This window comes from Rutidosis leptorrhynchoides, chromosome 4, assembly GCF_046630445.1.
Source record: "Rutidosis leptorrhynchoides isolate AG116_Rl617_1_P2 chromosome 4, CSIRO_AGI_Rlap_v1, whole genome shotgun sequence".
Taxonomy (NCBI): domain Eukaryota; kingdom Viridiplantae; phylum Streptophyta; class Magnoliopsida; order Asterales; family Asteraceae; genus Rutidosis; species Rutidosis leptorrhynchoides.
The window spans coordinates 374,139,892-374,165,762 of record NC_092336.1 but is presented as its reverse complement, the minus strand read 5'-3'; the positions used below and the strand labels follow the sequence as shown (position 1 = coordinate 374,165,762).

Below are 25,871 nucleotides of genomic sequence, written 5' to 3'. Positions count from 1 at the left end.
AAGCTAGATTACTTCTAGTATCTTGTTGACACACTAAGCCTTACCTCATAAGAAAATAGGTGTTAACAACGGTGGCCCGACGTTTTTCAACCAACTGACGGAGGAGAGGATGACGTTTTGAGTATGATTCAACCAATCACAATTTAACATATATATATATATATATATATATATATATATATATATATATATATATATATATATATATATATATATATATATATATTATTAATTTATCTTTTTTCCTCTCAACTTCCATTCATATTTGAACATATCACTCAAAAAAATTTCATTCACACAAATTTAACAATAATCATTATTTATTTTCGATATATGATATTGCCACGTCACAATCAGAAATTACTTTTTTTTTTAAAAGTGCATCATGTGACTCTAGTAGGGGTGTGCATTAAACGGTTTCGACCACGAAACCGACCAAACCAAATTAATTTGGTTATAGTGGGTTGTCTTAATTGGTTTTGGTTTGGTTTATTGGTTTCACCCGAAAATATTTACGGTTTTCAGTTTGGATTTGGTTTTATAAAATTAACATTTGGTTTTAAACCAAAAAACTGAAATATACTTTTATTTTGGTATATAAATATTAAATATTTGCTTTATTTTATTTTGGATTTATGTATGACTTATCTTTTTATTTGTTCTTGTTTGAGTTTAATGTTTTTATTGGTTTAATCTCACTTTAACGTCTGAATTTGTTTATCAATTACTCCGTATTATGAACTTATTATCCCTGAAAACTTACCTGCCGCTTGTTTCGTTATTATTTTTGTGTTACTCAGTTCATTGATATAGTTTAGATTGTATATATGGGTTGTATACTCATGAGTTGCTTCTCATATTGCATGTTTGTTTGGTAGGAAATATTTTATTATTATCTGTATACTTATAGTTTAATCAATAAAATATGTTTGTTTTTTAAAAAAAAAATACACTTTTTATCTAAAAGTTTTAATTTGGTTTAACCAAAACCAATATGTGTAAACCGATTTCTTATTTGATTGGATTGATTTGGTTTTGTCAAATTTGATTCAGTTATTGGTTCACAAAAATATTCTTAAAAATCGAATAAATCAAACCAAATAAACTACGTAAACCATAAACCAACCGAACGAATACCCCTGGACTCTAGTCATTTGGGGTCGAGGTTAAAAAATAGTGCAACTAATCTAGAGAATGTTTTTCTTAAATTCAAAACAAAATTTCCGTTTAATTTTTTGAAGAAAAAAACCTTTTTTAAATGATAAAAAAGATTTCTCTTGTGCAACCAAAACCCTATTTTATCCGATCTTTTATCTAAATCTAAACTAACTAAAACCCCATTTCCCAATCATAAACCCTCGCCTCTCTCACTACTATTTTCCACCGTCTCTCATTACCCTTTAACCTACAGCTACAACAGAGCCTGCAAAACGACGTCGTAATCCAACTATACATCATCCTCACCCATTTTCTTACGAGTTATATTGGTACTTATCCATGTAATATTTTACTTGCTATTTGCTGTTTATGTTTTCATTAATTGTAATGCGTGGATATGTATGTATATATGTCTTGATTGATCAAATATCTATTTTAGGTTTTCAACTTTGCTTTTATATCCTTTATCTGTAGTTGATAGATTGTTCAAAACTGTAAGTTGCTGTACTCCTCTGTTTTGCTTAAAACCCTAAACTTGATGTTTTTTAGGCCAAACCCTAATTTGAACTGACGATGTTTAATAAAAAAAAATTGAATCTCTTTTTTGTCCTTTAACTGATTAATTTTACTCTTTACTAACAGTAAATTGAAGGCCAAACCCTGATTTTGATGTTTAATTTTATATATTTATTTCACTTTGATCTCTTAATTGTTCATATTAGTTGTATATTAAGAATTTATAGTGTAATAAAAGACGGTATCTCATTGGTTGTTTATTTGATCCCTCTATTTGAAACTTATGTCTTTCAACATTTCTCTTTTTATACAGCATATGGAGTTGATTGAATCAATAGATGATATCGAGTTACAAAATCCTTCAGCAGAATATTTCTCAGCTGCAGACCTAAAATGGGTCAAATTTGGCACTCCAGAAGATCATGATGATGTGGCCCTAATTCCTTATGCAAGAGTTGAAGATTTCAGAAATGGAGAAGGTTCTAAAGTAGAATCACCAACCCAGTTCCACATTAGGAGAGGAAGGAAACGTGAGAAAGACTTGCAGGAGTACAGAGACGATGAATATCTAGAATACAGGCAGTAAGTTAATGTGAAAACATTCATTTAAACTTGAGTTATTTGTTATTTGTTTAGGGCTAAACAGTTTATTATTAATCATTTCACTGACTGAAAAGAGTATATAGTAAGTTTGTGGATGGGTCATTGATAAGTATCTATTATAATTTATAATTTATATTAGAACATATATATTCTTATTAAAAATCTAAAAGTCAACGTAACTCAACATCCGAGTGCTTCTTGAGTTGCCGAGAACTCCCCAAAAATTTCTGACCGAGTTCTCCCCGAGTTCCGAAATCTCAACCTTGATTAAATATCACAATCTTTATTTGAAAGTTTATTTGACAATGAATATAGTATTCTAAGCATGGAAATAGTAATACTCTCTATTTTAAATATGAGAATACAGTTGTTGCCTTTGTAATTTTCTCCACGTAACGCTAGGGCCGAACTTGAGGGTGGGCGAGACGTGTGACTGCACTGGGCATCATAAGACGAGGGGCATCAATATTTAAGTTCGACTATGGAATTTTGAGAAGAAATTTTAAAATTTTAACCTAAGGTTATAAAATTGCAGGTTACTACATGAAGAAAACGATAAGAAAAGAAAAAAATAACTTTGTTGGTTCGACAGAGTACGTGGGCCCCATTTATTATTTGTTTTTTATATGTAAATAAAATAAAATGCTACCCATTATAATTGTGTGGATTACAGTTCTATCACTCTATACGTGCCATAATTATTTTCTTAGTTTACTCATTGTTTTTATTGTCATATTTCTTCGATATTCTTTTTATAAATTTGTATGACAATATACATACATTTTTACATTTCCAAGGTAAACATTTACATGAGACTATAATTCATTTATTTGTTAGAATAAAACAACATTCAATAGTCTTATATTTTTAACAAGTCTTATAATACATGTTCGCTTCATAATTAGTTCTCATTTACTATTATTATGTCTGAATATAACATATAAGTTATTGTTATTGAAAATATAGATTCATTAAGTTACTTTTAACTTAAAAGTTTTATTGGTTTAATATTACTTACAAAATGTAATCACTGGTAAAAGTTAATAAAAAAGTAAATGAAATCTTGCTTATATCTAATATATTACTCATATTAAATTTAATATTTCAAATATAATTAAATTTTATGTTAGTAAAATCTGTTTATTTAATTATGTACTTTGGAACACACGCAAATGATCATTTCAAGTGATTTATTTTAAGTTTGTAGTTCTAACTTTATTGTTTAAAGTTTTGAGGGCATAATCCTATCTTTTTGCACTGGGCATCACAACTGATAGGACCGGCCCTGCGTAACGCTACTCTAATATTATGTTTATTGTTTTTTTTTTTTATCTATGTTTTCATTAAAGGTACTGGTGTTCGTTTGGTCCTGATGATTATGGAGAAAGTGGAATCGTATTGCCTAGCCAAAAGTTTCGACTGAACACTCGAAATCGTGCACCTAGGCCACAGTCAATGCGAGGTTGCCAGTGTCATTGGGTTGTCAAACGTCTATACGCTCGTCCGTCTCTTGTACTTTTGGTATACAATGAAAATGACAGACGACATGTGAATAAATCTGGATATATTTGCCATGGCCCACTTGATCGTGATGCTATTGGGCCCGGAGCCAAAAAGATTCCATACGTAGGAAACGAGATTCAACAACAAACAATGTCAATGATTTATTTGGGCATCCCTGAAGAGAATGTTCTAGAAAAGCATATAGAAGGGATTCAACGTTATTGTGGGTCCGATGCGAAAGTGAACGCGATCGCTTCTCAATATGTTCATAAACTTGGGATGATAATTAAGAAGTCTACACATGAATTGGATTTGGATGATCAAGAAAGTATACGAATATGGGCTGACCGTAATAAGAAATCTATTTTTTATAATCAAAAGTCTTCTGAAAATGAACCTTTTATTCTTGGTATTCAAACTGAGTGGCAGTTACAGCAGATGATTCGTTTTGGACATCGCAGTCTCATAGCAATCGACTCAACTTTTGGAATCAAGAGACTAAAGGTAGCAGTCTTTTTAATTTTAATTTTTATTTTTTTTAAAAAATGTATAACTTCAGTTGGCAAAATTTTAATATTGGCCCGATTACTTGTGAATGGGTCGGTTTTGAGTGCAGTCTCAAACTGGGTAGATTAACTCAATTAGCTAGAAGGTCGCCCAGGGTCTATTTTATGATGCACACCCCATGTCTGGCTGCTTCTTTATTATACTTATGATTAGTGTTTATTAACCATGATAATACTGTTCAGTCATGGTAAAATGGTAAGATCAGGTGGGTTAACGGGTCAAAATGGGTACATTTTGGGAGATTGTATTTGCCTAGAAAGTTTATATCTTTGATGAATAACTAATTATACCTTTACCAACTGTTGACCATTTGTACCCAGATGTATGCAGCCTAACTGGGGTTATCTCGTGACTGTTTACTCATTTGTAAATGGGTTTTAATTCACAAGTCTGCTGCTTAAGACCATGTCAGCTTGCTTTTTTCACAATATTGTTGTAATATATATATTTTTTTCTTTTTTGATGGTGTGCAGTATCCTCTGTGCACACTTTTAGTTTTTGATTCGAGACAACATGCACTCCCTGTAGCTTGGGTCATTACCCGAAGTGTTGCTAAATCAGATATGTGTAAATGGATGAAAGCCCTACTTGGCCGTGTTCATGCAGTTGACCCTACATGGAAGGCCACTGGCTTTCTTATTGACGATGCAGCTGCCGAGACTGATCCTATAAGGTATATTTATATTTATTATATATGTTAATTATTTAGGTCTGACATTGAGTTTGTTAGGTCCTGAGACTATTAATACATGCCTTAAGTTCTTATCGTTATCATTATCATGGAGTACTATTTATTTATTATTTGTTGTTAACGAGAGGATTTGATATCATTGTACTTTTTAATTATTTCTACGAAGTAGTATTTATCTATTATGTGTTGTTCACGAGACAAATTTGATTTACTTTGTATTTCATTCCAGGGAGACATTTACTTGCCCTATACTATTCTCCGTGTGGCGCATTCGTCGATCATGGCTTAGACATATCGTCAAGAAATGTAGGAACGTTGAAGTTCAAAGAGAAATCTTTAAACGTTTAGGAGACATAGTTTACAGCATATGGGGTGGAGTTGATCCCTTTCTTGTGTTACAAAAGTTCAGTCAAGATTTTGTTGACCAAACCGACTTCATGCAATATTTTACTGCCTCATGGGTTCCCAAGATAGGTATATCTATCTTCATCTGTTTTTTTTTTTTTTTTTTTTTTTTTTAATTTAAGTTTTACCAGTTTTGTAGATCCATTTTTGATTCAATGAATGATTTGTTACTCAGAAATGTGGTTAACGATAATGAAAACCCTCCCACTTGCAAGTCAAGAAGCATCCGGTGCAATCGAAGCTTATCACGTGAAGTTAAAGCTTAAACTTTTTGACGACTCACATCTCGGTGCACTTAAGCGAGTCGATTGGTTGGTTCACAAGCTAACAACCGAGTTACACTCGAGTTACTGGCTCGATCGATACTCTGACGAAACTGATTCTTTTCAAATCGTGAAACAAGAATACATCAATTCTACATCATGGTATCGTGCGTTGCAAATTCCCGACACTGATGTCACCTTAGACAACATAAACAACTCCTTCGCTAAAGTCGTGAGCCAAAACGACAGAAACAAATCCCATTTAATATGGAATCCTGGTTCCGAGTTCGCATTTTGCGATTGCGAATGGTCGTTACGTGGGAATCTATGCAAGCATGTAGTCAAAGTCAACATGATATGTGAGAATCATCCGACTTACCAAAGTTCGATATCGTTTCAGTCGTATCAAGAGATACTTACAAACATGTTGAAAAAACCACCTGATGATTCACTTGAACTTGATCTGTCAACAGCTTGGTTGCATCAGATAAATGATCAAATTCAGAAGCTAGTTGAATTAAACAGGTCAATTGATATTAGTACTGTTGTTCATAATCTTCCATTGAAATGGTGTGATAAGAAAAACAGGACATTACCAAGCACACCTGCAACTGCAAGGCTTTCGACAGGAGCAGTTTCTACTTCGAATAGGAATATCGTTGCGTATAGGAGGAATCGTAAGAGGAAGAGATTGTCGTCAATAAGGTAACAGATTTTCAACGTGTCGGCTATTTTATTTTATTTTTAAATTTTTGGTCGTGTTTTATAATCCGAAACTAGACAGAACTTTGTTTGAGGTCAATGCATGGTCTTGTCTATAGAACTTTCAAGTTCAACAGAATTACCTATGTACATAACATTATTATTATTATTATTATTATTATTATTATTATTATTATTATTATTATTATTATTATTATTATTATTATTATTATTATTATTATTATATTTTTTTTTTTTTTATTTTTTTTATTTTTACTTTTTATCTCTTTTGGTTATCTATTTGTTTGTTCTATACTTGGAGATTGGGGAAAATTAAGTTTTTTTACCCATCACAATAGGTTGACCAAATTTTGGCTATATAGTATAAACTATTGAAATGACCCGTGTAACCATGAGTTTGTTAAACGAAACAGTTTAACGATAAAGTCATTTAGTTTAATGACCCGTGGAACCACATAGTTAACTGAACATTGCATCAAACACCTAAAATACATATTAAACAATTCACATCCAATCGCAAGAGATAATATTGGTTGTCATTTTATTTAAAAGTGTAAATTAAAATATAAATTTAGAATTGGTTTCCTTCTACCTAGCTTTTATACCTTCTGGTACTCAATTCAAAATAATTAATTAAAATAATTCAAAATTATTTAATTTTAATAATTAAAATAATTATTAATAAGATTTAATAATTATAATTAATTAATAAGATTTAATTTTAATTTAATATCATTTGAATTAATGACATCACCCACCATGTTTAGATTTTTTTTCTTTTGTTTTTTGATTTTTTTAACAAATGAATTAACCTAATAATGACATCATCATTATAGGATTTTAATAGAAACTATAGATGAGACGGGTGTCCGCGCTTTGAGTTCAAAGACAAAAGGAGAGAAAAATAAAAACAAATGAAACTAAAAAAAGTCGGAGTAAATAGTTTTTATACAATAAGATAAAGGTTAAAAAAAGCTGGAAAAATATATATAAAATGTAAAAAAAAATTAAAATTGTTTTTAGAAGGTTGTTGAGCATAAAAAGAGTCAATGGGGAAATTAAAATTGGTCACAGTAAAGAAGTACATGAGTTTAGGTTTTGTTTGTAGTATTAGAGAGGTCTCAAAGGTTTCGTCTTAGTCCTCCAGGACTAGCCGCCGCATCAGCGCCACATCAGCACTTCCTTCTCAGGACTAAACACTCTCAACAGTTACACATTTCTTTCATATTTTTTAATTACATTTTATTTTTTCTAAACAATTAAATAATTATAATTATAAATATTTAATATTAATATTACTCTAATTATAATTATAATTAATATTTATATTAATAATTATAAAACTATATCTAATTTAAAACTTAAAAATTACCAATTTCATTAATTATTAAAAATATAACATAATATAAAAATAAAAAGGGAAAATTAATTCAAAATGCATTTAACTTTCACTAAATTCTTATTGTATGCATGCAACTTTCGAATATCCTATTGTATGCATTTAACTTTTTAAATTGTTCAGTCATATGCATTTAACCTGCTATAACAGGTAAACTTCATGTTACCTCAATTCTATCTAAAAATAAACTTACATTATTGGTCCTCATGTTTATAAAAATAAACTTACCTCAATTCTATCATATGCATTTATGTTTATTTTTCACGTCAATTGATTCCTCATGTTTGTTTATTTTTTTCATCTTTCTATCTTCATCTTCTTCGGTTCTTCTAACAAAATAAAAATCTAATTGATATTTTCAAAATCATATGTAAAACATTAAATCTTTAACATCAAAACCAAATTTAAACCTGAAAACCAAATTCACCGATAAATCTTGTATACAATCAAAATTATACAAAAGAAATACAAACAAGTCAATTATCAATTATCATCAATCATCAATCATTTATATGTATCAAAATTGATACATATGCACTATGTGTACAGAACTTGCAGATCAAGATTTAGACATTAACATTAATGGGTTCCTATAAATTATATATCTGTATCAACATTCATGGGTTCAGAATGATGAATGTTGTTTTTTTCATCATATCTGAATAAATTCGTCCCCAAATCACAACTCAAAACTTAACAAAAGATATGGTGTCATCGACTCATCGTGTTCCACCACCGTCACCGTTACCATGGATGGAAGCTCTTGATTCCAGATCTGAGAAACAAAACGATATGAACTTGAGTTTGGGTATGTGTAGTCAGATTCACTAATCAATCATTAACATTTTAAAATACACACTCATTCACTTCATAAACAATTTGCCCAAACTATTGATAAACCTTAGCAATCGCTCCAAATTACATGAATCTGTTGCCTTCTCAGTTTCATCTGATATGCAAATGGGTGCTTGATGAATACAGAAAGTAGATATGAAAATACATAAAGTGAATGGGTCAAGACTAGCAATTAAGATGACGCACGTGGTGGCTGAACAAATCGGCATCATAGATATCGATTCCTGTATTTTTAGATCTCGATTCCTTCTCTCAGATTCAATTTTTGTTGTTGGTCTTTTATGAACTGATTTTTGATAAATTTTGGTTTTAGATTTATTTAAGATTTAAGATGTCAATGTGTTTGACAGATATAGGTGACACATCGTAACTTTTTTTATTTAGTGGCAAACAAGAAATATTGAGTAAACATGAAGGACTAATTGCGTAGCTTTTTCTACAAATTAACTTGATACAATTGGAGACCTAAAAGTTGTATGCATGCAATAGGAATTATGTGAAAGTTCGATGCATTTTCAAACAATTTTCCCAAATAAAAATAGCCTGGACCACCACCATACTCTTCCTTCTTCACTCTTCCGGTAACCAGCACCATCACTCTTCCTTTCTCCGCCACCATTTTCATCTTCTCTATCTTTCATTCTAAAATTCCTCCATTTTATTTGATTAAATATTAAGAGTTGTAATCACTTGCATCCATAAATTTGTTTGAAAACAAAGGGACCAATGAAAACGCGACATGTGGCACGAAAATCACATGTGATTGGAAAAAAAAAATTCGAAAATTTTTTTTTCGATTTTTTTTTTTAAAATCATATGTGATTATGCATGTCAATCACATGTGATTGTAAACCCAATCACATGTGATTATGCATGGCAAATCCAATCACAGTCCAGGTAAATCACATGTGATTGTAAAAAAAAAAAAATTAAAAATTTTAAAAATTTTTTAAAAACAAATTTCGAAAAAATATTAAAAATTCAAAAAAAAAAAAATTCAAAAAAAAATTTTTGAATTTTTTTTTTCAATCACATGTGATTTTCGCTACACATGTCGCGCTCTCATTGGTTTCTTGAATCTCAACTTAATTTATGGACTCATATGAATATTCCTCTAAATATTAAATATACATAATCTTCCATCCAGAAATATGTCAAAAAAGCACGGAGCGAGGGACGATAGCCTGGACGATGGGCTGGGCGGCGGCCTGGGCGGTCCGCTGCCATCGGTGCCCAGGTGGGCTGATGGCTGGGCGGCCCCCAGGACCCAACCGTTGGGAGCTCTCTTAGTATATGCATAAATGAGATATTTGTAAATAGAGATATCAGTTCAGATACATTTTTTTCAATCTTTTATTACCTTTTACACTTTTTTTTAAAAACATCATCCATCATTTCGAATAAAACCATGTTCGAACTCAGACATGCTTGTTTGAACTCAGGAAACCATGTTGTGGCCGACAAAAGTGTCCCGTCCCTGTGTTTTGTATTCGAACAACATACGTTGAGTTCCAACGATATGTGTTCGAACATGTTAACATTGTGTTCGAACAAGGTATTTCCCGAATCCACAAAAAAATTATATATTTTCTATGGTTCGAATTCAGTAAATAACAAAGTGCAATTTATTTTCTCATATAACAATTAAAACACATCAAAAAAAAAAAAAAAAAACAACTATTCATTTTCTATTACATTACTCCATCAAATGTCGCTAGGTACGGTATAATGTTGACCATTATTAGTAAGGTCAAGAAAATGAAATTACTTTGTAAGCAACATTTCAAAAGGCAACAGAATCATGAGTGTTTCCAATGCATTTTGCATCTGATTAAGAATGATGTGACTGCCCAAAGTACTGTCTCTTAGGATTCTTTAATTACAGGAGATAAAATAGTTTTATTGTACTTGTTTTGGATACATATCATGATTTAACACACAATGCTAGATTTGTTAATAATCGCTTACATAAGGTTGTGAATTAAACCACCTCTGCACTAATGCAATACTTTCTTTAGGCTTGGTCAATGGAACCAAATGTCCTGCTCCCTGTAAACATCCAAAAAACTACAGTATAAGATATGATATACAATATATGATTTTATGTGATATACCCAAACAAGAAAATCTGAAAATTTGCTGAAGAAAGCTGTTTCACTCAAAAACAAAAAGGAAACTAAAATGAATATATTTGATATACCCAAACAAGAGTTAGAATTTCTTACTTTAACTGTAGCAAATGTTAACGAATATTCATTTTCTGCGTATTTCGTTTGGTATCTGCAAAATACAACATTATGAGAACAAAAAATTAAAATTCAACATTAGCAACTAGCAACAATAGTATCTCAAGAATGTTGACACATGTTTTATTTGTTTATTTTATTATTTTTTTTTAACTCTGATATATGAATAATTAAGGCAGATATGAGTAAAATTTTCGTTGTAAAAAATATGTATATATTAATAAGTAAACGCATATGTTTTTCCTCTTTAGACTATCACAAGAGACTAGTCCATGTTCATGATATATGTATAAGAAAAACCCATAAAAAACATTAAAAAATATACTTATTAAAAGATTAACTCACCCTCCGACTTGACCATCAACATAGAACGGTTTCCATGGGACTTCAACTCCAACATTCAGTGCGGTTATCCATTCCTCCACACCAACATACGGAAATGTCATATCTTGATCACCACTGTGGATCAGTAAAACAGTTAATGCTCGTTCGTTCATGTAACTTAATTTTCAATGATATATTGTGGAATAAAAGGTTTGCAAGCAAGGGATCGATTCGAGGGTATTTTTAAATTACCTGAAAATCAAAGCTCGACAATTTTTGGTAGAGAGTTTCTTATGATAAGAATAACTACTAAATATATCATACGAATAACAGAACGTGTCATTCTTTCCTTGATTGTAATGCAATGTTTGGTTAATCAACTCCCATTTACCGACTTTTCCCTATACATAAAATGTAGGAATGAGGTGAGTAGTGTATATATTTTTTGCGGTTTATGTATTCAAGATTATAGTTTTAATGGCGTACTTGACGAACGTGGAGAGCTTGTTGCACAATATCAGTATTCGCCCATGTCTCTATGTAGCTGTCATTCTAAAAGTATCAAATAAAAAATATTTATTAATTTTAATAATTATTATATGTAAATCGAAATTTACCGAAACCATGAAAACAAAGGACATCGGGAATAAGCTAATCTCATGACATAAAGCTTCTCATTTTGGATTCATATAAGATACTCAAAAGGTTTGAAACTTATATTAAATTATGAGTGACTGAGACAAAGTGGTTACATCACAATCCTGTATTGGATCATTTTCATCACAAAAAGGCTCCAAAATGTTATCCAGATTAATACGACTTGTGCACTGCAAACAAAAAAAAGTCACGTAACAAAGTTCAAAAGTATCAAAGGTTTTCAAACTTATGTTCATATATACTTCTCACCTCTTCATACATCTGAAGACTACTTGCACAAAATGAATTGGCCGAATAAGTACTCACAAAATTTCCTTGACAATTTTTTATCGCAGACTACAAAATTAAATTGTAACGCATATATAAATCTTGAACTAAAAATGTATGTATGTAGATTTACTAAACTACTATGATTTACCATGTAAATATCGTCTGATATAAGTGCGTTACGATGAGCATACTTGAATCTGGAATTGAAATCCTCGAACTTATTGGTGAAAGGACTACAAAGAATGTATCCCTACATGATTTTAATTTTAAAAACACATGAAAAACACATAAGAAAAGATCACATCCTTCCATTTAGCATATGATTATTCAAGTTCTTATGTAATAATGAGTATTTAAGTTTAAAAGATTTGATTACTTACTTGAATATTTAATGTTGGTTGATCTCCTCGTTCATTACTTTCATATAAATCCAGAGTGATTTTGGGAACAATAATACCGATATAAGAAATTCCTGCTATGTATAATGGGTTCTTCTTAAACTTAGGATGTTCCGTGAGAAACTGTTCATTGGATTTAAAACTCAAATTATTAATTACTAAAACAAATACAAGTACTATTTGTTAACCTTGCAAAATTTCAAAAATCCCACAAAGTATCTGTTAACTTATCGTATATTATATATTTAAGAGCATGAAACAATCCCACAATATCTTATAAATATAAGTTAACTAGCTAACCGTGCAATCTTTGTACATAAATATGTTATCCTTGTTCATTAATCAGGTCCAATTAGGTGATTTCTTGCCCCCGTCAATAGTAACTCTCTTCCTGTCTAATATCTTGTATGGAGTGATTATCTATGGAGTAATTATCTGGCCCTTAAGACCTGAACCGACATGACGATCTAATCTAACTATAGTCTTCTAATCTAACCTAATATACTCTAATCTAATCTAACTATATAGTATAAAAAAGTAGTAATTATGTTATCCTTTTCGCAAAGATTAAATATTGATCATTTAAATAGTTACTAACTATCATAATTGTCAATCTCCTTATATCAACATTAATTGAATCTCAACCATTAATTTCTAACAAACACAGCTAATTCTCAACCACCACCCACCACCACCCACCGCCACCGCCACAGCCACCACCACCACCGCCGTCGAATATTATTATAAAATTAACATTAATAATAGGTATATTATTTCGCTAATTCACCGTGTGTTTGCTAGTAAACCATTATTTAAAAACAAATGATTTGATTTCGTCAAAAAAATTATGATTCAATAAATCTAAAATGAAATTGATGTTGTGATAATCTATCTAAGTTAAACCTTTTTGATAAAATCTGTGGCTAGAATAGCTAAATTGGTATCACTGCTAATCCACCCTTGTTTAGTTTCGGAGTAAGAAAAGCCGGTTCCAGCAGGTATATCAATAAATATGATATTAGCCATCTACAAATAAATATTATTTCAAATATTAATTTAATTGTATTAAATCTTGTTTCAAGGAATTCAACGTAAGCACTTCATATATACCTTAGCTAGAGAAATAAATATAAAAGCTGAATTTGTGAATTTACCTGTGTCCATGCGTATTGATTCAACGCTAATGTGAGATTATTATTGTCATCCGATGTTGAGCTAACTGGACCTATTCAAAACAATTTAAAAGCTGATATGATAAGTGGTGTGTGAGAATCACCTCCCATTTACTATAACATATATTTACTATATAACTGATCTAATTAGTTGCACTGGACGAACATTTTTTAGCTATTTTTTTATTATTTATGAAATGGATATATAAATTAAGTTGTTAATGTTCTGGCTACCCAGGGAAAGAAAGTATTTCAATTCATACATACATCGTCTGAACGTATTTACAGTTATAATTATTACGCCATTTATCTAATATCTAATATCTAATATCTAAATTATATAAAGGCAAATATTGCACTACAAATGTGTATAGATATTTACAAGGAAAATGTAAAACTAGTTTGGAACTTTGAAATCTACTAAATATATATTAGTATTAATTTTTCACTTTACCATTGAATATCGACGAAACACATAATATATTAATAAATCCGTTAATTTTTAGCTTTAATCATCAATTATCAATTATCAATTACTCTATTAAATTATCATGAAAACATACCTATTTCAAGAAAGAAGGTTACCAATGCAGATGCTCCGGGACCTCCAGGAATATAAAAAATGAGAGGGTCTTCTTCTGAATTATTTGTTGACTCAACAAAATAGTAAAATAATTGAACCTCTTCCTTATCCCCAACTCCTACATAACTACCATACAAACAAAGCAATATATGTTAGTATATATACATGATTTTTTTCTTTATTTTGAAAAGCCAACAAATATGTGGTATATAATATGAAATTTACAGCAATGTTTGAAAGCAACCAACAACAATTCAGCTAGCAGCTGGGCAATATATATACTACATGATCAAATCTGTGTTTTTCAGTAATCAATTTAATACGGAGTATATGTTTAATAATCACTTTATTAATAAATATATTTGGTTTTGTTCAATGTATATCCTAAAATAAGCTAATTCATTTACTTAATTAACACATAGTATGCATTTCTTTTCCTCGATCTCATTTCATTTTTCTTTGTGTCCTGCATTGCCGCAGTAAAAGGAAAAAAAAAACTTTTTGGAAGGAAATTAAGGAGACGACGAAGTTGTGGGCCGGAAAGTATATTGAGTGAGATGAAAAGAAATGAAGAGTAATTAACAACTAAACTAACTAATTAACATTGAACTAGAAATTATGTTAGTTGGTCAAGTTCAATTGTGTATTTGAGTTCGTTGATTTTTTTTACGTTCGTAGATTACCTTGTGTTAGTGCATATTCGTGAATATCTAGTTCTGCATTCGTTAACATATAATTCGGTCTGTAATAATGAACATTGTGACTATTGAATATCAGTTATTGTACGTAGAACGTTTAAATCAATAGTTAAACTGACCCGACAGTCCACCGACCGAGTCAGTCAGTCGACCGACTGTGAACACTGTCGACCAACAGTCCAGGTCGGTGTAAGTTGATCTTCGATTGACACAACAATGATGATGTGCATGAGCAAGTGATTCCTCTGTTAAAGAATTTTCCCGGTTTGACGGCTAATTACGTTGCTAATCTCCTAGCATGCCTTGATGAAGAAGGGCCAGAAGCCAAGCCTGAGTTCGTAGGCATTAGTAAATTTCTGAAGTGTTCGAGGATCCATCATGCTATTACACTAGAATGCACGACGTACTATACTCATGAGAGAGAGTTCTGGTCAAAAGCAGTTGTGAATACTGAACAAGGGAAACATATCATTCTGAGCAGTATGGGTGGTACAATAGTTAGAATCTCAACTCAGACTATACGTGAGGATATTAGTTTTCCTGATGATGATACTATGCCAGTTACATTGAATCAAACAAAGGTTAGATTATCCTTGTTAAAGTGTGGTTATTCTGGCAATATTGTGAAAGGAGATGTAAAACGCATACATTTCTGCAACCAGTACAAATATCTGACTCTTATTCTGCTTAGATGTTTAAGTCCTATGCTTGGAGGCTTTGATAAAATGAACGAAGTATATTATTCTATGTTTGCTACATAGGTGTTGAATGCCAAGTACAACTTCTCTGAGGTTATCTTTATAAGCTTGGTTGTGAATGCGAAGAAGAAGATTCACCTTATGTTTTTGAGGTTTATGTAATTTATGATTGAGAAGCAGGTGCCAGATTAGTCAAGATCTGGCAAGATGAGATAGAGTTGATTCATCTTTCTGACACAACCTTCAACATAATTAAACATAAAAGGGGGAATGCTCCTGAGGAGTCTTTCAAAAGATTAGTTCGACATCTGGCGGATGAAAATTATGTATGTCCGGAAGGTGTTGCATGTCGTCATGAAAACAGTACATCTGGTACTGAGGTTGAGGTTAAAGCTGTCGGTGAATCTGATCAAGAAGTTAATCAACCACCACCTATTGCTGCACAAGGCCAAAGATTGGTTGATGATGGTGATGATGATGAAGGTGAATATGTTGATCCAAATCAATTTGAGCTGAGAAAGCGAAATCAGATTGACCGAGAAGGTCCGTTGGTATTAACAAAGCCAAAACAGAAGCGATTCAGGATCATCTTTGGCTGCTCAACCACAATAGCAACAAACTCAACAGACACAAATACCTGCTGCCACTGAAGTTATAAGACCTGAAAATGTGCTAGAACGATCAGCCACAACATCCACTAATGTTACTTCTGATCCTGTTGTCACATCTTTGAGTACGAAGATTGTATAGTTGATGGCAGATTTTGAGTAATTTAAGAAGGAGTTAGAAGAGAAAGATAGGAAGAAGGCTGCTGAAATTGCTGGTTTGACTTCATTGGTGGAAACACAGAAAGGCGAGATCGAGAGGTTAAGTAAAAAGATTGATGATCAAGCCTTATTGATTGTAAAAGCAGAGAATGCAACAAGTGGTGTACCGCAAATGATGGATGAGTTTGAGCAGAAATTTGATTTGGAGGCTCTTAATGTTGAAGAAGATATTAATTTTGGTGATTTAAATGATCAAGGATTAGATGATTTGACGTTGGATGTTGCTAAAGGCACTGATAATCTCCCACTATTAGTAATTCCTCTTAATGTTGATTATTCTTCACGTGATTATCTTAAAATGCAGGATCGTCTAAAATATTCAGTTGTATTTGATGACCTCGAGGAAGGAGAGATTCCAAGCGATCTGAGCCGTGAAGAGATTGATGAGTTAGTGCGTCAAGAGCAACGTGCAAGTTCATCTGTTGACGCGCACGTTGTCATATTTATTTGCAGGTCCCTCTAACTCTAGTGACGAATCTTTTGAAACAGTTGCTGAGAATGAAAGCGACGATACTTTTGACGAGGTGGTCATCGAAGACATCACAATTGAGGATTATCCAAACTACGATGGTGTAAATACAGATGATCAACCCACTTTTACTGAGATTTCAATTTTGATGAAGAGGTTTTGAACCGTAAATGTGCGGAGAAGGAAAAGACCGAAGTGTTGCCCGAGGGGTTTTTACCAGTCAGAATAAACAAGGAAAAGGTTGAAGTTTTCGAAGAAGAATGGAAGATTCTAGTGAGGATCAGGAAATATTGTGAGAAGCCAATAATAGAACCAAAGTTTGTTAAATTCGTTGAGCGTAAGAAAATTTGTTTGGCTAAAGGAAAAGTTCTCGCCTGGGCCTACATCAAGGAAATGGACGTGTATGCGGTCAAAACGGAGTTTGGAGTTGACTATCTCAAATATGGATGGAACCTCAAGTCATTGCCTTACTTCGAATTCATGGAATTGGCCCGGCTGAAAATGTTGTACAGAGATTATGTAGGAACCTATACCACTGTTGCGAGACTGATAAGGAGATCGTTTATGTCGAAGAACTTTGAAGGGTTTTGACCGCAGTTTGCGAAGTTCTCCTATTAAACAAATAAGAAAACGGGCGAAAGGAAACGTATTGCAAAATTTAAAGCGGGAAACTACATGAAGAAATTTCCACTGAAAAAGATGTCGCAACATTTTAGCCCTCGTTTTCGCTGGTGGTATTATGATGATCGTTCAGAAGAAGCGGTCATCGTGTTGGAAAAGACAAGGGATGACGAGAATGATTCGATACGAGTGCTAGATCATGTATGGTTGCGAAACTGCTATGAGGAGGATATCTTTACTCTGTATTATAACCGGATGCTGTATCACAAGGAAAACAAAGTTCAAGCTGAGCAATTCGTACGTGTTGCAAAAGTCTGCTACTTTAACAACTTAGTAACAGATCCGTATCAAGACTGAAGGAGGACCGAAGATTTAAATAGAACTAGGTCTTAGGGGGAGTTTGTTAGTGCATATTCGTGAATCCCTAGTTCTATATTCGATAACGAATAATTCGGTCTGTAATAATGAACATTGTGACTATTGAATATTAGTTATTGTACGTAAAACATTTAAATCAATAGTTAAACTGACCTGACAGTCGACCGACTGTGTCAGTCAGTCGACCAACTAAGTCAGTCAGTCGACCGACTGTGAACAATGTCGACCGACAGTCCAGGTCAGTGTAAGTTGATCTTCGATCAACACAACAGACAGTCGACCGAATGACAGAATCAGTCAACCGATTGTCTTTGCAGACAGTATATAAACGCGTTTAAGCCTCATTTGTTAGGTTACACTTCATATTAACCCTAGGTCGTCTGCAATTCGGTCCCTACGTACAAATACCACAAAATATCAGTTTAAGCTTCGTGTTAATCAAGATTTCATCTTGTTTTGACTCGTACGAACTCGAGAACCCTAGGATATTCGATTTAGTGCATGCTCTAGTGTTATTCCGCCTCTAGATCATGTTAGATTGATTCTAAGATCCTCTAAGTATATCTACACCTTATAATGTTTATAAATATAGCTAGTATCAATAAAACATAATAGCCGATGGGGTTTTATCCTTTAGTATGGTATCAGGGTATCATTGTGTTGTTAGTCCAGTGGTAATGACCCATACCTCGTTGTTAGAGGTTGGGAGTTTGATATCCTAGGGCGACAACATTGCACACAATGATATCCCCTGTTCTTGAATTCCACTCAAGGTCGCCCTTCGCACATCGCATTGCGGGGGAAGCGGGGAGGAGGTTTTACCAGCCATTCTCGGATTAGTCCGTGTTTCCTCCAAGGCAGCAGTTAGGGGCGAATTATGCAACTGCGGGCGATGATCCCATGAGTGGTTTAATCCCCCCGAGTAATCGTAAACTGTAGTTCTATATATATATATATATATATATATATATATATATATATATATATATGTATATATATATATATATGTATATATATGTATATATATATATGTACACATATATATATATATATATATGTATGTATATATATATATATATGTATATATATAGATATATATATATATGTGTGTGTGTATATATATATATATATATATATATATACACACACATATATATATATATACACACACACACACACATATATATATATAGTGTTTTAATCAAGATGGAAGCATTATTTAGGGGGAAATGAGGGGAAATAATATTTTATGAATTTTTTTTTAAACATTATAAGATCACATGAAAATATGAACATTTAAAAAAGACACTTTGTGATAAATGTTATTATGTTGGCTGGAAAATGCTCGAAGAAATAAATGATAACATGCATCATATGTAATGTGTTAATTAAAGTTTTTTAAGGGTTTAGAAATTGGGCTTTAGAAATTAGGGTATAGAAATTAGGGTTTAGAAATTAGGGTTTAGAAATTACGGTCTAGATTGAATTTTTAACACAAACGGTTTAGAGTTTAGGGTTTAAGATTTAGGGTTTAGGGTTTTGAATTTAGGGACTAAATCCAAAACATTAAACCCTAAACCATAAACTCTAAATCGGGCTAAATTTTGAAAAAAAAAAACTTCACATAATATGAAAAAGTAACGATGAAAAAAAACTCTAATTAAAACATTACTTGTTAGCATTTATTTCTTCGAGTAAAATAATAACATTCATCACAAAATGTCTTTTTTAAATATTCATATTTTCATGTGATCTTAATGTTTGAAAAAAATTCAAAAAAAAAAAAAAAACCGAAAAAAATTGCTTCATATAGTGAGAACTTTTTTAGTGTGAGAACTCTAGGAACTCTAAAAACACTCCAAATACACTGAAATTCGGGCAAAAAAGGTGCACGGGCGAGCAAAAAAAGAAATTCATGCGAAAATAAAAAAACACGGACGAAAAAAAATTCATAGTCGAGCAAAATTTTTATTTTTTTGTTCGAATTTCAAAATGTAGAACACATTTTTGTTCGACTACCCGTGTGTTCTACATTTTTTTGTTCGACTATCAAAAATGTAGAACACAAAATTGTTCGCCCGCCTTTTTTTGTTCGAATATCACTTTTTTGTTTGCTTTTGTCCCATTTTTGGCTCGAATTGCTCTTTTTTTGTTCGCCCGTGTCCCATTTTTGCTCGAATTTCCCTTTTTTTGCTCGAATTTCAGTGTATTTTTGAATTCTCAGGGTTCTCACATAATAAAAGTTCTCATTTGATCCCTCTAATATATATATATATATATATATATATATATATATATATATATATATATATATATATATATATATATATATATATATATATATATATATATACACACACACACACACACACATTATTATAAAGTGCGTGCCAATAATTTTACGTGTTAATTTTTCAATTAATTTGAATTAAATTTGCACACGTGTCAATTTCTTAATTAATTTACTTAACTAACATTTAATTTTGCAGACATGGTAATTATAGACATTATTCACGTCAATTATATTGCCATATTTAATTATACACATAATAATTAATTTAATTCTCTTAATTTTTATAAATCTCCCTCACATAATTATTCATACGCTACATCAATTAACTCATAAACATCATTCATTAGTTTGAAAAGCACATTAACTAAAGGTATTGAAAATTGATGAAAGCTATTTTTTCATTGCTTTTCATTTGTTTGACTAGAGCAAAATATCCATATCCTAAATTACATATTTTGGCATGATCATTTTAGTCTATACAAAATTGTAATTAAATAATTATGAGTACTTTTCACCTCTTATCACTTTACACATAAAGTTACTAAAACTAAAATTACGAGATTATAAAACAAAATTAAAAGGCAAGAAAATATTTTATTGATATACTCAAAATGTTATAACAGGAGGGGCAATTTGAAGCCAAAATATAATAAAACACAAGATTATTTGATTAAAATATTAACGGGTCTAAAATTCGAATCTGATATTATAATTGTGTACGTTAAATTTGAGGTGTTTATATTATGTTTAATAAATTTAAATAAGTAACATGAGTTGCAATCCTTTGAATTTAATAATTTGCTTGAAATCCAACAGACCAATCAGAGTGCGACATATGGCACGACAATCATGTGATTGAAAAAAATAAATTTAAAAAAAATATTTTTTTTCAAAATTATTTTTTATGGATTTTTGTTTTTTGTTTTTTAAGATTTAGCATGTCAAATCAATCACATTTGATTGTAAAACCAATCACATGTGATTCTGCATGTGAAATCCAATCACATGTTATTGAAAAAATAAAAATTTAAAATTCTTTTTTTTTCAAATTTGTTTTTTCAATTAAATGTGGTTAGATTTGACATACAGAATCACATGTGATTGAGTTTTACAATCACATGTGATTGGCATGCTGAATCACATTTGATTTACTGCATGTCAAAGCCACGTGAATGGAAAAAAAACATTCGAAAAAAAAAATTTGATTTTTTTTTTCAATCACATGTGATTGTCGCGTCACATGTCACACTCTGATTGGTCCCTTAAATCTCAATCTAAAAGTTGGATTCATTTAAATATTTCTCTAAATAACATATCTACAAATTGGTTTAGGTTTAGATGTAGAATATTCCATATCTATAAAAAAATTTTATTTTTTGATTATATTATTATTATTTTTACTTCCGCAATTGTTATATATCATTTATGAAAATGAATATATATAAGACGGGCTCATAAAACTATCTATCTATACATGTATCTATAAATATACGGAATATATAATAATGGATGTTAATCATTATCTTTTTAAAATTCAATCAACGATTTTTATTACCCTAATCATGCAATACTATTACATGTACGTTTTTTTTTTTTCGCTCATTAACAATAATGCAACACAAGGGCTCAAAACGTGACATTTACAAAACACAAAATTACAACTTTCGTGCAACGTACGTGCTCATAAAACTATATAATATATATATATATATATATATATATATATATATATATAGTATCATGGTGATCCTATATTACTACTACCTCCGTCCCATATCAATAGTCCACATTTCCTTTTCCGTCCGTCCCAAATTAATAGTCCACTTCCATAAATGGAAAAGAATAATTGATTAAAGTACTTTTATACCCTTGCTTTATTTAAGTAAGACAAATGTATAGGTAAAAAGTGATGGGTAAAACTGGAAATTAGGGAAAAGTAGACAAAAAGTACATGTGACAGTCACTTTTTCTTAAACTGTGTATTTTTTGTCTGTGGACTATTAAATTGTGACGGAGTTAGTATATCATCTAATAGACAAAAATGGTGAATAGTAATCAGGGGTATTTTCATGATTTCATCTTTTTTTTTTTTTTTTTTTTTTAATTTTGACTAACTTTCATTATACCAATAATGCCCCTACACATTTTTCAAAAATTCAAAACGACCCGAAGTAAACTGTTAAATAACCATTTTCATAAAAAATCTTAAATAAACTCCACCCAAATATTCAACGGGTCATATCTTCTCGCTCGCAACGAGTTAAATTTTTCCGACACCATCGTTAAACTCGAAATAATTTTAGGAACACAATGTCACTAACTATACGCAAAACGGTCGCTTTTTAAAAAACTCTAACTATTTGAGGTACTTTTCATACATGTTGATTTTACGTAAAAAATTTTAAAAGTCGAAAATTCTATAGCGAAACGCGGAGATGCACATATATTGTTAATTTAAAATAACATTTAAATCTTTAGTGGGTTATACCTTTTAGTTCGACTCGAGTTGCGCTTCAACGACAACATCGTTAGTCACGAAATACTTTTACAAGCTAAATGCAATAAAATACATTGAAAACCGAACCCCGACGCGAAGCGAGGGTTCGAAAACTAGTTTTGATCTAATCGGCTGCTACCTCAATACCGCCCTGTTAAGTCTTCACCTTCTTTCTAAACCCGGCCCCTTAGTTTTTCTATCTAAAATCCTATCCTTCTTTTATGAAATATTTTTCAAAGAGTCTAAAATTTGACAAAATTTGTGCATTAAGTACATACAAGTATTTAATGACAATATGGTCAATTTAACTTTTATAATGATAAATATTTCAAAACTCATATTTAATGACAAAATATGGTCAATTTAACTTTTATAATGATAAATATTTCAAAACTCATATGTAATACTCCGTATTGCTATGTTTCACACGTAAACAAAATCAGAATGTTTTCCTTATCCATCATGCAAAATCAATCGTTAATCAAAATTTCTTGTTTTTCATTAATTTTCTATTTTTCTTTTTCATAATCTTTGATTCCATATAAGCACGTACAACCCTAATCGGTGAAGAGATGAGAAGCCTAGTTTGACGATGTTTCAAAGCTCCAAAAATAATCGTCAAAACCCTTTTGCAACGTTGAAGATCATTGTTATCGTTGACAAAAGTTATTTAACAAAGTACTGATCAACTCTTATACAAAGCAAGTTAGGACAACGTTACTTAAAAGGAAAAAAGATGGTCACTCATTAGGTCATGCAAGCAACAACGAGGTTACGGAAAATGAGAAAGCCGAACAATATGCAAAAAATTCCTTCTAAAGACTTGGTTATTAACCTTTGAAAACAACTTCCGAGGAGTACTATATAAAAACGTGCTATGTTTTAAATGAGGTTGAAATATAAGGCACTTCTAAAGACTTGATGTTTCACCTTTGAAAAATAACTTTTTTTCTCTTACAAAACTATCTTACAGCTAATTCTTATAATCGAAGATGAAGATGATATATAACGAGTTAAATAAAAAGGTATAATTAAAACTAAGAAAAATTTAAAAAATTGAGATTTTTACACGTGAATAGATTGAATTACGTCACCTACCCAGTTTCAAGTTTGAAATGAAGATCACCATGATATCCCGGAAGTCTTTTGATGATTGATTTGGAATGCGATATTAGTAGGTAAGATTGAACGATAAGAACGTAAGCTAACCAAAGAATCAAAGATTTGTGTTTCAACACCATTCTCATATGATTTGTTGCTTCAATTTTGGTAAGGTTCGGTAATATGCCAGGATGTATTGCATGCCCGCAGTACGTAACAACCCAAATGACGCTAGTCAGATAGAAGCGGTATATATAAGGATTAAGGAAACCATCCATTTTACTCTAGCAACTCAAATGACTTCCACGTGTTAGTTTTCTCATTGGACTGAAATTAATCCTTTTTGTTTTCTTGTTTATGCACGTTGGTATGTTTTAATTGGTTCGGTGCATAACCTGCTTCTTTCACTGCCATGATTTTCTTACTACCATCCAAAACTCCTAAAAATACATGAACACCATGATAAATTGTAAGATTGTATTTTATTTTAATTTAATTGGTTACGAATTTAATTAGGATATATGTTTTGAGTCTGAATTGCGCGTTGTGTTAGAATTTACTGATTGTTTATTCAGATTATCACTTTGTTCAGTTTTGATTATTTTATGTGTAATTGGTGGATAGTAGGTCATGTACTATCTTATGTATAATAAACCAGTGGCGATTTTTGAATCGGAACTCAACGGGGTCCGATTTTTTTTCTAGAACTAATTTTTTTTTTGAACGGCCAAAATAACATTAGAAAACTAGCGAGGAGCTAGAAACAGAACAGCAAACCAAACTTACAAGAACATAAAACAAAAAAGGAACACACGAATAAACGAATTACAACGAAGGAAGAGGGTCTTTCAACCACTCCGACCAATTAATTTTGGTCTTGTGGTATCTCGAATACAACCAATAAAAACTCGAGGCAACAATGCTATCGAATACTTGAGATTTTCGAACCTTATTCTCCTTAAAGATGATACCATTGCGGAGATTCCAAATGTTCCATAAAGTCGAGTACACAATAATCGAGATGATGATCTTCTTAGATCCTTGATTAGCAAACGTATCTATCCAAGGCCAAATTTCTTCCACCGCATTCCATAAAGGGATTGGAATATCAATCCATCGACTCACCTTGCACCAAATTTGGTATGAAGTATCACACCGAACAAATAAATGGTTATGAGATTCTTCTGATACATCGCAAAGGACGCAGCAAGATATATCAAAAAATAACTCTTTTGATTCCAAGTTTCGAAGAGTACCTAGTCTATGGAGTTTGAGTCGCCAAATAAAGATATTAGTTTTGATGGGAACCACATTACACCAAACTGTTCGAACCGAGAATGTAGCATGATTTTTAGCGTCAATTATCTTTCTAGCCTGGGAAACGTAAAACGTACCGTCACTTGAGAGATCACATCGCCATCTATCAGGGCCTGTAGAGAATGAGATCGAACTTAGCAGCGACGATAATTGATCGAATTGACTTTGTTCTACCCCTCCTCTTATGGCACGACGCCACTCCCACAACCATTCTGAGATTGAAAAATGTGAGGCAACTGACCCGACTTTGTTAGATTCGAGAGCGAAGAGACGCGGAAAGCGTATATAAAGAGGCGTATCCCCAAGCCATGGGTCATGCCAAAAATCGGCAATCAAGCCGTTCCGTAGATCAATGCGCATATTTCCAGTGGACAAATAGTTATGTTGGTGCAGATTTGTGATAGTCGAGATAATGGATGCCCACGTCCCATTTGAGTTTGAAGCACAAGGAAGTAAATTACCTTTTCTTTTCCCGTGAATGGCTGTGATAACTTGGACCCAAAGGGAGTCTTTCTCATTAAAGAATCTCCACCTCCATTTATATAGAAGTGCGAGGTTCAAAGAAGATAAACAATTCACCGAGAGACCACCTTTATCGTAAGGATTTTGAATGAGACGCCAATTCACCCAATGGATTTT

General features: G+C 31.7%; 2 protein-coding genes across 4 annotated transcripts; one reads left to right on the top strand and one right to left on the bottom strand.

The window, feature by feature from the left end:
* The first annotated feature begins 1,323 nt into the window (after nt 1-1,323).
* LOC139904627 (uncharacterized) lies at nt 1,324-6,554 on the top strand. Of its 3 annotated transcripts, none has more exons than XM_071886562.1 (6): nt 1,324-1,487; nt 1,988-2,256; nt 3,627-4,284; nt 4,821-5,020; nt 5,268-5,512; nt 5,619-6,554. In XM_071886562.1, the coding sequence occupies exons 2-6, from the start codon at nt 1,991-1,993 to the stop codon at nt 6,413-6,415; spliced, it is 2,166 nt and encodes a 721-aa protein (XP_071742663.1). In that variant the 5' UTR covers nt 1,324-1,487; nt 1,988-1,990; the 3' UTR covers nt 6,416-6,554. The 3 variants fall into 3 exon arrangements, with proteins under 3 accessions (XP_071742663.1, XP_071742664.1, XP_071742665.1); XM_071886563.1 differs by having other exon boundaries at nt 1,324-1,499; XM_071886564.1 differs by lacking the exon at nt 1,324-1,487 and having other exon boundaries at nt 2,205-2,266.
* A 3,794-nt stretch (nt 6,555-10,348) lies between these two features.
* Nucleotides 10,349-24,128, bottom strand: LOC139904629 (serine carboxypeptidase-like 13). The gene is made up of 13 exons (XM_071886565.1): nt 23,913-24,128; nt 14,314-14,459; nt 13,733-13,803; nt 13,482-13,604; nt 12,561-12,701; nt 12,329-12,430; nt 12,160-12,246; nt 12,006-12,080; nt 11,740-11,805; nt 11,506-11,654; nt 11,275-11,388; nt 10,909-10,963; nt 10,349-10,732 (listed from the first exon to the last, which is right to left on the bottom strand). Exons 1-13 carry the CDS (start codon nt 24,059-24,061, stop codon nt 10,637-10,639), a joined length of 1,374 nt encoding a protein of 457 aa, XP_071742666.1. The 5' UTR covers nt 24,062-24,128; the 3' UTR covers nt 10,349-10,636.
* Between the last annotated feature and the right edge of the window lie 1,743 nt (nt 24,129-25,871).

What these genes read in the sequence shown, in the direction of transcription:
- LOC139904627 (XM_071886562.1), top strand. Translation starts at nt 1,991, where the DNA reads ATGGAGTTGATTGAATCAATAGATGATATCGAGTTACAAAATCCTTCA. An exon ending in GAATATCTAGAATACAGGCA is followed by an intron (nt 2,257 to 3,626) that starts GTAAGTTAATGT and finishes TTTTCATTAAAG; the next exon opens with GTACTGGTGTTCGTTTGGTC. An exon ending in GCCGAGACTGATCCTATAAG is followed by an intron (nt 5,021 to 5,267) that starts GTATATTTATAT and finishes ATTTCATTCCAG; the next exon opens with GGAGACATTTACTTGCCCTA.
- LOC139904629 (XM_071886565.1), bottom strand. Translation starts at nt 24,061, where the DNA reads ATGAGAATGGTGTTGAAACACAAATCTTTGATTCTTTGGTTAGCTTAC. An exon ending in CATTTCAAACTTGAAACTGG is followed by an intron (nt 14,460 to 23,912) that starts GTAGGTGACGTA and finishes TTTGTATGGTAG; the next exon opens with TTATGTAGGAGTTGGGGATA. An exon ending in AACCAACATTAAATATTCAA is followed by an intron (nt 12,431 to 12,560) that starts GTAAGTAATCAA and finishes AAAATCATGTAG; the next exon opens with GGATACATTCTTTGTAGTCC.